At 40.4% G+C, this 12943-nt stretch overlaps 1 protein-coding gene across 1 annotated transcript in view; it reads right to left on the bottom strand.

The window, feature by feature from the left end:
* KMT2C (lysine (K)-specific methyltransferase 2C) overlaps positions 1-12943 on the bottom strand; it is a 207448-nt gene that overhangs the window by 10251 nt on the left and 184254 nt on the right. Inside the window, exons 42-51 of the mRNA XM_009322507.1 lie at positions 12326-12558; positions 7544-9241; positions 5695-5907; positions 5078-5242; positions 3660-3801; positions 2728-2875; positions 1682-1860; positions 1429-1583; positions 990-1242; positions 254-393 (exon numbers count right to left, since the gene is read on the bottom strand). Of these exons, the coding sequence (XP_009320782.1) occupies positions 254-393; positions 990-1242; positions 1429-1583; positions 1682-1860; positions 2728-2875; positions 3660-3801; positions 5078-5242; positions 5695-5907; positions 7544-9241; positions 12326-12558 (3326 nt within the window). The remainder of the gene's footprint in view (positions 1-253; positions 394-989; positions 1243-1428; positions 1584-1681; positions 1861-2727; positions 2876-3659; positions 3802-5077; positions 5243-5694; positions 5908-7543; positions 9242-12325; positions 12559-12943) is intronic.

Raw genomic sequence — 12943 nt, 5'->3', positions numbered from 1 at the left:
TAGGAAGCTGCCACGTATGGGACCTATTTTACAAAATTTGCTGAAATTCATTTTATGTAAGTAACAACTTTGACATTTCTTGTTTGTACTACAAATGTGCCTGAATGTCCCATCCTGAATTAGGACACATACAGAAGGGAGACTACAAAGAAACCTGGAAGTGGTATCAGTCAGCATGACAAGCAGTAGTCTTTGTTGCCTTCGTTTGCTCACTCGCCATTACACGCAAGAAACTATACTTCCACTGCAGTACCTGTTTAAGGAACGGCAGGTCTTTGAAGGACTTCCGCACACCACTACCAAGAACCACAACTTTGCAATGAGAGCACCATCGAGGTCTCAATGCTGAGCCTTCTGCAATATTCTGACTGTGATCCTTATAGCCAGCTATACCTAGAAAATAGAGAAGTCTGTTAAGAAGCTGTATCAGATTAAACCAAATTTATGAGAAGTCACAGCATTCTTCAGTGGTCTAGAGGAGTAGCATTGTCCTGGATAGGGTATGGAAGGCAAGCTTTAAACTACATCCTGATGGGGAAATTGTTTAAACCAGACCAAAACCAACTGTGTGACCAACAAGGCAAAAATACATTCTTGTATAAGAAATGCATAACTAAACCAACATCGGAATACATGCTTAAACAACTACGTCAAGTCTTCCAGCATAGGAACAATCTTTCTGAATGATGGATTTAAAAATCAAACTGGACCAAAAACCCTAATAATCTTGGGAACTACTGGAAGAAATACCTCACTGACAGTGACGCAGATAACACAATGGAAATCACAGATGGGTCAGATCTATTATGTTATGGTTAACATCAGGAGCAGGTCCACATGTACTGATCACGTAAGAAGACAGAAGTATTAATTAGAACAAGAATCAAATATTTAATTCTAGAGCATGAATTTATGAAGCTGAAATGCATTAATACTGACTCAGTTAAAATTCTGGTAGTGAAACCTTAGAAGAATTAATGCCTACTCACCATTGCTGTTTGCAGGAAATGGCACATTAGGTTGCTTCAGTCCATAAGACCCTACGATCCTGGCAGGTCCCATGGGTCCTGCCTGAGGACCCTGAAGTAGTAAGTGTTGCCTGTACTCCATAGATGGGTTCACTCTGTGACTGTTGGCAGTTGCCATGGAGGATGGGATGTCTGGAGCGTTACTAACCTCATAACTGTTGGGAATTCTGACGTGGAGCAGGTTGGAGAATGCCGCTACAACGCTACTAATGTTCTAAAAACAATAAAAGCATACCTTTGTTTTCATCAGACAGGCAGTTAAGATAGCAGTAATATAAATTATTAGAATTGAAACAGCTGCTGTATTGTACTATGCTATAACCCCTTTAGATTCACTATATATAAAATATATTAACTGCTGTTGTACTTTATATATGTAATACAAGATTATTTCTTTTACCTCAGCAGCTGTGGGATGTAAAGTAATTGCTACAGATATAAGGCCAGATTTAGGACCATTCTGGGATGGTCCAAGCTGAGAGGCAAAGAAGCCAGAACCAGGTAACGCTCCTGAACCGGGTTCTGATTTGATGTAATTCCTTTTGGCTTCTGAACCTGAAAATGAAACGAAATACACCAGGTTAATCCTACACACGTGTGAATGCAAAAAAAACCCAGCCCAGTTCTAACTGTCCGCTCTGCTGCAGTCTCACCTTTTCCAGTACTGCTAGGTAGGATGGGAATGATGGGAGATGGTACAGGTTCTGGGTTCTCCTCCTTTACAACCGACAAGTCTGGATACCTACTAATTTCCATTCCCACCACGCTTTCAGGAGAGGAAGAAGGAACAAAGCTGTCAGGAGTGTCCCTGTCCTCACAGTGATCTTGAGCCCTAGAACAAAACCCAAAAAAGCTGTTTTGGAGACAGTCTAAAAACCTTTGGTAAGCCAAAGTTATAAATCATGACAGGGAGCTATAACGAACTTGCTTCTTGCTATTAGTCACGGAATGCAATTATGTGGTAGGCCATTACTTCTGGGTATCTCGTACTCCATGGCACATGGTGCTTTCTTGGGAAAGATACATAAAGAAAAACAGAGGCACTAACAAAGCCCAGGCTCCATCATAGATCTGTCTGTTCCCCATGGCTCCATCTACCTGTGTAAAAAATTATTATTTAATGTTTAAACTTTCTGATTTAAGTGTATTCAATGGTCGATCCCTCATCATCCATGCACAGGCTTCAGTGCTTCAAAGACACCTAACTTTTGGTTAGGCAAGTGAAAGGGAGGCAAAAGGGAAGATCTTTGTAGGGAGACTCACGTTCTAGCAAGCATTTCTTACATGGTAACAGCTCTACTCTCTCATGAGTAGAGCTGGGGAGTTTTCGGGCTGACTCTTGCACAGTACTGCTGTCTGGTACAGCAGTCATGTACTGTCATGGTGCAACAGTACCATGCTGCTCCAGGAAAAATACCAATTTGTATAGTTTTCTTCTACTTTTAAGAGAGCAAGGTAACGAATTCTTAACAATGGAACAGAATCTAGAGTCTAGCAATGGCAGAAGTCACCTATTTCACTATGCTGCTCGCCACACATGGAATGCTAAGAGTTAACCAGGACAAATTATCCCATTACATTCGCTGTGTGTGGCTGTGCACAATGGATTTTGTTTCTTCACACCTTCAGTCTCATCTCCTAGTAAAAGATCACAGAATCTGCTCCAAATACATTTTTGAAGATGTCAAGTAAAACCTACCTTAACTCCTCCTGATTGTTGTGAGGTGGTGTTGGAAGTGAAGCAGGAACATCCACAGTTTTAGGGCCCTGAGCCATTGCTCTTGCTAATAAATCATCTTGTGGTCTGAAAGGCAACTGGAACTGCTTTGGTCCCAGAGTTTTGGTAACTAAAAATAGAAACGCACAGCACAATGAAACATCCGTACAGCTCTTCTATTGATATACATTCTGTGTATCGGGGCATTGGTGGCTCCCTGATACAACCAAGGCATTACAGCAGATGGTAACACCACTCTCACCCACTTGTAGTTCAAAAATTTTTGACCGTTCACGATTAATCTCCATATTTACAAAAACCTGCAAATTCTGAGCAAAAAAGGGCTCGAAAGGCTTTTGAGTGTGCCTTCTGCCAGTATGAGGGGATTTTTGTTTTACTTAATAAATAACCAAATAAATAAATCAACAACTTTGTAACAACAAAGGAAAAGGGGTGGAAAAAAAGGATTTTAATCACTGAACAGTCCTTATGAAGAGGCAGTATAAAGCTTTCTTTAATAGAAACCAATTTTAATTGACCAAATTACAAGCATCAGAAAATACATACTGACTACACACAAAGCCTGCTGAGGATGCATTTCGGGTAGACTGCTTTTGAGCTCACTCAACTAACTGGTTAGTCATTTGCACTGGATGTAAAAAACGGATTTTAAGGTTTTCTTTTTGATTTCTTAAGAGTGCTTCTAGCTCTCGACATGTTTTCGAAAGGGAATAGCGAAAAGGCTATCATTTGACATTATACTGGTGTAAAATAAAGCTGGATTATAATGATTACAACCTTAAAGAGTCTAGGCATGCTGTTTTTATAAAAGACGACTATAGCAACTGAAAAGCATCCCAGTTATCTACAAAATTGACTCATTTATTACGGAAAGAATATGTATTAAATCTTACCATCATGACCTCCTAACATACCAGCCTTGCCAGCAAGTTCCTCAGTGGTTGCAAAGCCATTTACCAACTTCTGGCACGCCACTGGAGGAGGTGTGGGAGGAAGAGAAGCTGGGGGTGTCGGAGGATTGCTCAGATTGTTCTGCTGCATGAGATTCAAGAACCGTAAATCATCCATGGAACACAGGGTGAAAACTTGCCTTGTCTTAGTACTAGATAATGTAACCCATTCACGTATTTTTACACCCAGAGGTAGCACTGATAGTTAATTCTCAAGTATGTGACCAAATACATAAAAGTATAAAAGACACAATGCTTTGCTTTTCTTGTATCAATGATATTATCAGAGAAGTAGTTTACATGACGAGTATACATTACTGGAAGAAGATATAGCTAAATTATTTACAGAAAAGCAAAAAGAACATTTTTAGGAACAGTTTGGGAGTCCCAACAAGTTCCTACAGTTTAAGCAAAGGTCTGAACTTAAGATTGAGGGAGCTATTCCGCAGTGACTCTCCATCACCATAAACAAGTCAGCTTACCCCACTTTCACTAAAAGGGAAGCTACCTCACATTTAGCACAGGGTGAGCTTTCACTGAAACAGTTACCATGGAGAAGCAGATACTCTGCAAGTTCACACTCCAGGCTGATTCTCGCTAGCTTACTTAACTGACCATATTTTAAAAGAAAATTAAATGAAACCTTCAGTATCTGTTCTTGTTGCAGTCATGCCCACAAAGCTAATACTTTTAGCTTTTGACCACAGCAACTATTTCTGCTAGGTCACATTCTCAGCTTACATGCCATGTAAGTAAAACATGGAGTAAACACCACTGTTTTTTAATGAATTACTGAAGTTTTTGTATTAGGGTAGCCAAGCAGCAAATTTGATTCTGTCTGTTCGCTATCTTGCTGCTCTCCCAATATTGCCACTGTGATCTCAGAGACTGGGTTTTAAATTCTGTGGGTTATTAGCCCATCAACAGACAGTCTATTTTGTTCTGAGTTCTCAGGTTCTTTGTTAGGGCTTAGTGGACAAATGAGGAAAGTCTATTTTCCATTTATTTCACATTAAGAAATGCTTTAATGCTTTCAATGACTTTGCAAAGTACTGAGAATTCAGCCTTTTCTGCGCCATAAAACTGTAATTACAATTTTCACTGTTTAGCATCCATTTGTGAAAGGAATACTTGTAGTTTTTGATTAATTTACAACACAATTTCCAGAACTGATTTCCACTTTCAGAGAGTAAAACGATGGTTACTGTTTCACCACTGCACCATCTATCTAGTCTAGCAACAGAAAATTATTTTTTTCTGGTTGCATAAAGGGCAGGACCTCTAACCAACTAGTAGTAATAATGTCATGAACTTCTTTTCCCCCAGAGAGCACACAATGGAAATCCAGACTAAAACCGTACCTTGTAAATGAGCTGGGAGTAGTAATCTGAAGCCCCATCAAGAGTAGCACTACCAAAACTTCCTACAAGTCGATTTCCACCATTTAGCTGGCCACTGCCATAGGGAAGAAAGTGTGCAAAGCTCACTCCAATTATTGGTTCCATCAAAGGCAGAAGAGAAAGCTGCTATATTAAAAGAAAAAAAGTTAGAAATTAATTTAACTGTAACATAGAAGCATTGCAAATCTCCAAACATCAGTAGAGTGGTTTATAATTTAAAAAAAATAATCAGAATTTACCCGCTATCAGAAAACTGTGTCAAATACAGGCCTCTGTTTGTTAAGGAAGGTGGTCCCCTGTCCATCGGAGCCGCAGCTCCAGCTCCCTGCCAGTTCAGCCACAGAGGCTGCCAGAGCTGACAGGAACTCCATGGCTTTGAGACTACCAAATGCCTGCCATGTCAGCAGATTCGCCAAATTGAAATAAAACCAAAACTTCAAATTTCCTAGTTTGTGGAAGTTTTCATTTTCTCCACTCTGTACTCAAAATTCAACTTGATGATCAACTTCATTTCCACCATGAGAAGTCCACTCTTTCAAGTATCCTCTTGATGCATTACTCAGCATCTGTATACCTACCTGTTTTAACTGGATGAATGTATCAGCGTTAGGGTAAATAGCTTGCTTTTCTTCTTCCTCTTTTTTTCTTTTCTTGGACCGAGGAGCTGCCTTCTCTCCTGTCCTCTGAGTTCGCTTATTTCTCTGTTTCTTGGTTTCAGGTCCTACATCTGTTCTCTGAAGCTGGCTGTTACTACACCCAAATGCACCTTGCATCTGGTTTCCTGCAGTTTGCTGGTATAAAAAAAGAAAGCGAAGCAGAATTTTTGACATTTTAATATACAGTTCATTCAAATTTACTGCACGATAGTCTAAAAGAGCACGCACAGTATAATAAATCTCATCGATAACAGACTATTTTATGGTTTGTTTACTTTGCTGTCTCACTGGCAACTGTAACCACTGTACTGTCCCTACACACAGAATTATGACTTGTCGTTAACACTACTGACACCTGAAAACATCACTAAAAACTCATAGACCAGAAACATTTTCTTTTGAATACCTCCTAAAATAAAGTTACATGTGCATGCAACCTTAGAGATTTTCATGAGGGCATAATGAAAGGCAGACTTGGTTACAGAAAAAAGGCATGTAAGTTAATATAATACAAATGTATTTTGAGGTTAGAAACAAAAACGGCATTGTGAAACACTTCTGGATTGTACCATTTGCTTAAATACTTTCAGTACAAATTTGCAAAGCCATTCTTCACATAAAAGGATAGCTGTGTAAAAGCAATCAAAATGGGACTTGGTAACGCAACAGGCGGTGGCAAGCCAAAAGAAAGTCCAATTTCTTTTTATCAGTTATTATTTTAAACAGCTCTACACGACCCCTACCACGAGTACTCTCACCACTATTCCCGTCATATATGTTTTAACCGCGGATCTTTAACACTTACCTAAGTTACCTGCTGCTCACAATTACCTTTATTTTTGTGAGTCTTTATTCATTTTGAATGTGTTTGAACTTTGTTTCAAGGATGTATTAAGAGTTTAGGCAGTCATAAAACAAAACTGAGTAGAGATTAAAGTTTACAATAAAATGACCAACAAATCTAAGTGTAAAGTTTTCTTTTTTTTTTCTTTTTTCTATTTCTACCTCCACAGAAAGCGATTTTCTTTAGGTCCATTTTTAAGAACTTTATAAATTATTAAATCATATAATGCCATTAATATAAAGAATTAATGCTCCCTTCCATTAAAGTAAAATTAATTAGAGAAATATCCTGTAACACAGAAATCCAGCAATTTTAGAAGATTTAACAATTTCACACTTTTGATAAAAAACCCTAGAGTGTAGTCTCTACTAAAATTAGAGACAATGTATGATTTTTGCAGGCAAAAAACAAGCATGGGCTTGGTTCACTCACAGAACACTCCAAATGGTGCAGCTGAAGGGGTGTGAAGCCCAGCCCTATACCTCTGCAAAGGCGCACAGGCCATCCTATACACAAGTAAGGTGGAGTCACAGAAGAAAGCAGCATACAGACATACTGTACATTGTACAGAAACATACTAGTAGGTAATTAAGAGTCATACTGTAAAATCTTGCCTTAATCTTGGTAAATATTAGGAAGTAGCATTTTTAAGATGATTATCTATAGAAAAAATATTTTTTGCGTTTTAATAATTTCTGAATACACTGATCTACGAAGTCATATTAAAACTTGTTCTTTTTGTAACACAGGTGATTTACTCAGGGAGAAAAGGCAGGAAGGGAGGTAGAAATTCCTTAAAGCTGTTTATTCCACCCTTGCACACGTAGGTTATCTCCCCACCTTTTCACAAATGCCCGCGGTAAAGGGAGAAACTAGCCTTTGGTTGTTGATGACCACCGTATATAACTAAGCCAGTAACAGGCTCACCATTCCTTCAGCTGGATTCTGCTTCTCTGTTAACTTCTTATCCCCAGAAGCCTCCTCTTCTGTTCGGCCGCTGTTCTCCGATTTCTGATTTAGAAGAGATGAGGACTTCTTATTTTTAAGCAGGTGTTTCAGCAATTCGTTCCCCGACTCCCCTTTCGCTGCTGGAACGCTAGCTGGCTGTGCTGGACTCTGAGCTGAAGAGGCAGGCTGTGATGTGACCTTATCTTCTTCCACCTTAATACTGCTTGGATTTTCTGGTTTAGGCTCAGCTTGACCCGAGCATTGATCAGTTTCTGCCTTTTCTAGTTTAACTTCTTGAATGCTGATAGGTGTATCTGTTTTAGCCTTTTCAGTCTCTGTATTTACACTCGGCTGTTTCTGTGGCAGGCTGCTGCTGGGGAGCTTACATTCCAGCTCTGGAGAGGTCTGGCTCTCTCCTGCATTTGATGTTGATGGGCCCGTCAACTCCACTGACTCTTGTTCATCTTGATGACGTGGAAGTTCATTGGGGGTGTTAACTGTGGGGGTGGAGGTAGAATCAGAAATGGTTGGAGTTGATGGTGCAGTTATATCTGAATGTGGAGTTGACGGGGCTTTTATTGACTCGGCATCATCGTCCTTTTTCTTTTTTCGTGTCCTTTTCTTTTTTCCTTTCTCTTCTGGGATTATGTCAGAATACAGCTGTATGAGAGACTGGCTTGATCCAGGGAAGTTCGTTGCCTGGGGGATGCTAGTGTCCGAACCACGTGGGGCACCACTACTGAGTACTGTAGGTGAAGGTACAGCAGAAGCAAATGGAGGCCTGACTTGGTTCTGCGTAAAGGTGGCCCCAGGGAGATTGCCATGAGTTTGTTTTACATTATGGAAATTAGGGGCTCCACCTGGAACAGCAGATGCATCAGGTCCAAAAGTTGTAGGTCCCACTGGCCTTCGCTCACTGCTTTGCATAAAATTTGTGGCAGGAGGCGAGGTCACAGGACTTTGTTGCAGAATTTGCCCCATTTGTTGCTGTTGATGCTGTGGAGACTGCTGAAGAGGTCGCGGAGTTTGTATGAAATCACAAGGTAGATCAGAATTAAAGAAAGGTATCTGAGATACGGGTGTTTTGTTATTTAATTCAGACCCTATCATACCGTGCTGTTCTATTTCCATTCTCTGCTGTAAAGCCCTCTGTCGATCTACCTCCTGCATAAGCTGAATGCGTTGTCGTTCCTGTTGCTCTCGTAAACGCTCCTTTCTTTCCCGCTCTTGAAAACTTTCACTAAAAGGGTTATTGTCCTCAAACTCCACCCGTGGTGGTGGCCCTGACTGTGCAGTTGCATTTGGACCAGGCACAGGAGCTGGTGTACCAGGAGTAATTGGCAACAGTGTCATCGGAGGCTGCATCCTTGCTGGATTCATGGAAATATGACTTGCAGGGGCATTTGCAGATTGCCATCCAGATAAATTTGGCATTCTGGTTGGGTTGGATGGCCCAGGGATTACCACTGTGTGTTGCTGATGTGGGAGCTGTTGTGCCACCATGGGGAAGTTTTGCTGATTCATTGCTGGTGATGTTCCTCCTGGAACCATTGGTGGTTGAGCCTGGACACCTGGCATTATAGCATGGGGTGCCATTCCACACTGCTGCTGCTGCTGCTGCTGCTTGATTCGATATTCCTCAATTAGTTCTGCATGCTCTTTCTGCTGCTTTCGAATCTAAAAATTAAAAAAGTCATTATTCATCTCTGACATGTACTGACTATGCAAGTAGCATAAAACATGTAACTCACCATTGTAATTTCAGTAGACAATGAACCTCAGGCAAAAATAGCACTTCTGCAGAGTCTTAGTTTCTCTCCCTTTTTAAGGCTAAATAGCCATTATTTCATTAAAAATACTATCTATCCCAAAATTTTAGAAAAAATAATAGTCCCTCAAAATTCTAATTACATACCAAGACTGCACTGTGCTAGAGAATATACAAACCTAAACCAAAAGTGATCCTTGTCCTACAGATCTTATCATCCATGCACAGGATAACAATAGTTGGGAACAGACAGGAAAAAGGAAACAGTGAGATGGATGATCTTCACACCATCAGCAAAGATTTTTAAAAGATGCAATGGAAAAGGAAAAGTTTGCAGGAAAACAGCGAGGTAGATTCCCATTTATTCACAGGCAGATCCTCAAACATCATACAGCAGACGAAAATGGCAACCGCTGATTGAAAATTTTAACTTTCAGGATGAAGATAAACTCGACTTGGATACTAAAAGTTAAGCCCAGTAGTTTATTTTTAAGGCAAGCAGGAGAAGCCAGTGGAAGGATATGACAGTGTTAATCAGACAAGAAAGACCATTTCAGAAAAACAACAGATACCCAACTACGCCGCTCTCTAAAAAAATAAAAGGACTTGTAATCCACTGGTTAATAATACATACATTATGGAAAACCTCTCTCTCACTTCTATTCATTAGATTACGACTTCCACAGCTTCCATTTGCTGTTTGTACTGATAGAAAAAGTCCATAACATAATTAAAAATGTTTGATAGCACTCTCCTTCATCTGGAGCAAGGGACAAGCCAGAAAGCTCAGGATAACAGAGATATTACAGGACACACTCCAGAATGCAGGACAGATGCACCCAAAAGGCTATTTACACAGTAATCTCAGGTCCGAGACCATTTATGAGCTCTGGCTTGGCACTGACACCACCAGATAAGCAGTGCCACTGCATAAAGCCACCAACTGGCTCGATCTGCATTGCACAGTCCCGTGCTCCAGGACTTCTCCGTGGGTATACAGCACTAAACCTGTGTTGGCTCTGAATGCCTGTACAACGAGGCATCCAAACCACGACGCCCTCTCAGGATCTGCAGTGGCGGATCAGCCACGTGACTGTACTTGGAATTAGTTGAGATCTCAAAAGACGAGCACTGACTACACCCAGCTGGACCTGAGCCGACTTGCGCAGATCGACCTGGTGATTTTAACGGTGGAGGGGAGAACAAGGCAGAGCTTATTAGCACAGGCACAGCGCCACACCAAAGCAGTTCAACTGCCCTGCCCACAGAGACAATATGGTAGTGTCTGCATGGCTCTGTGCCTGAGGTAATAACCCTGTCAGACATAAGCTCGTGTTGCACAAAGTCAGCTCTGGTTTCTCTGTCCCTGTGTCCAGGACCAGCAATTCACAGGGATGAGAGAGCTCTTTTCTCTATATATACTTATATAGACTTTGCGCTTTTCAAAAGCTAACGGAAGCTTGATTACAGAAAAATTACTTGATCTGATTTGAAAGAGTGGTGAATTGCTTCAAATAGAAGGTTCTTAAAAATGTACTTTAATAAAACCTTATTTAAGCTCCTTCTAGGTATGTAACAAAGTGCTGTTTAGGATGTGGATGACTGGTCTAAATCAGTGGTTGAAGGGGAGTGGAGGGCATTTACCAGCAGTATATGAAACTTAAGTTTAAAAATGAAAAATAAAAGCACCTTAATTACGGGGCACTAAATGAATCTGCCAGCGATGTCACGATTAGCAGCTGTTACTTCAACATAACTCCACCGTAAGACTAGACTGACATACGTATGATAAAGATTGGTTAAAGTGATTTTTTTTGCATTTTTTCTACTTGTGATTCATTGTGGAAGGGGAAAAAAAGAAAAAGGAAGAAACGATGTAGACATCATTTATCTGCTCCATCCCTCTTCCACGCAGTGAAAAGATGAGCTAACTAATCCATCCAGTGCGTACTTTGTCTTGAAGCAACACAGGAGCAAGAACTCAAGGGTTAGATATCACTTAGGACTTCATTCCAAGCAGCCTGCTGCCAGTTTTTTCCCTCATATTAATAAAGGATAATTCTAAAGCATTTTCATGTTCAGCAAGTCTAGTTGATCCTGACAATCACACCAGGTAATTTATAAACAATGTTTTGAGGAAGACAGCATTCAATGCTGTTGGCCAAAGCATCGAGTTATCAAAGTTATCACAGGTTTAACTTTAATCTTACTTACTATAATCAGTTACAAGATGTAGCAAGTGAAATTCCAACTGAATATAAAGAAAGAAAAACAAAACCCAGTGAAAGTGGTTACACATTGGAACAGTGGCCCAGAGAAATCTCCACCCTTGGAGACTTAAAAAACTTGACTGACAAGGTGCTGAGCAACCAGATTTAACCGTGAAGCTAGTTCTGCTTTGATCAGTAGACCAGATGATCTCCAGATATCCCTTTGACCTATATTATTGCATGATACAATAACAGAGAACACACACTGATGATCAGTGTCTAGGAACTAGACAGATCATAAAACTAGACTAACGCTAAAGATATAATGAAAAGAGATTTTCAAACAGTAACATTTAACTGGCATATAACCAAGAGGTTCTCATTACATAAGGACACCTGAGAAAAGACTGTTATGAGGTTCATTCAAGCCTGAAAGAAAGCCCCGCATGCTAAGACTTTCCCCTGAATCTTTCATTTATGCTTTTCATAGTGCCAGGAACTCTGTTGCAAGTCATTTTGCCAAGCAATTTCTCCTCTTCCCAAAGTACTAAAACAGCTTTTGTCATAATGTTTGCCATAGCATATTCTCCTACAACGCCAGTGTCACCGGCAATCCAGAGTAATGCTGTTACACACATAAAATATGATAGGGAGTGGCTCCCTTTAAATAAGCTCCACTATATTTAAGCATTTTAACTTGCCTTTGAGAAGATTTAAAGGGAAGAGTCATACTAGTATGACAGCTTAATATTAAGGCGATCAGTTTGGATTCCAGATGATTACCTGTTCTAGCTGTTTTTGGACCATACTTTGCTGCTCAGTAACATGTTTAAGCTGTTCTGCATCTTCTTCTGGGAACTCACGGCCAGCTTTTTTGGCTGTACGCTGTTTTGCTGAGAGTGCCTTTTTTGATTTTCTGTGTGCTCCAATTTGCTCCTCAAGGTACTTCTGTTGCATTTGAAGAAGTTGTTGTGTTTCTTGCAGCCATTCCTCATATTGCTTTCTTTGTGAATCATCTAGAGAGAAGGGAAATTAAGTATGATATGATATGATCTCATCCTGGGGGTGAGCTCTCGTCCTACTTTTTAGAGATGAAGTTTAACAATTAAGATTCCGCCCTTATTTTAAGAAACCATTGGTCAAGTTCAGCCAAATTTGATTTGGATTTGGTATCTCAAGAGATAGTAAGGAGTGATTTGAGTAAAGGAGACAGAGATCCAAATTACTGCATTTAATGAGAGAAAGCAGTTTTAACAGTCCCTTAATTTCAAGAGACACCAGCCCGCTGTGTAGCCAGTAAATGTGCACTTGCTAGCCAGTGAGCAAACCAGCTCTGAAAGCAGCTGCAGAACCTGGTGGTACCCTGCTCTGCCACAGAAGAGGGGACATGGAAGACCTCTG

Source organism: Pygoscelis adeliae, unplaced genomic scaffold, assembly GCF_000699105.1.
Source record: "Pygoscelis adeliae isolate BGI_AS28 unplaced genomic scaffold, ASM69910v1 Scaffold123, whole genome shotgun sequence".
Taxonomy (NCBI): domain Eukaryota; kingdom Metazoa; phylum Chordata; class Aves; order Sphenisciformes; family Spheniscidae; genus Pygoscelis; species Pygoscelis adeliae.
The sequence above is the reverse complement of the archived record's forward strand: the minus strand, read 5'-3'. Positions and strand labels throughout refer to the sequence as shown.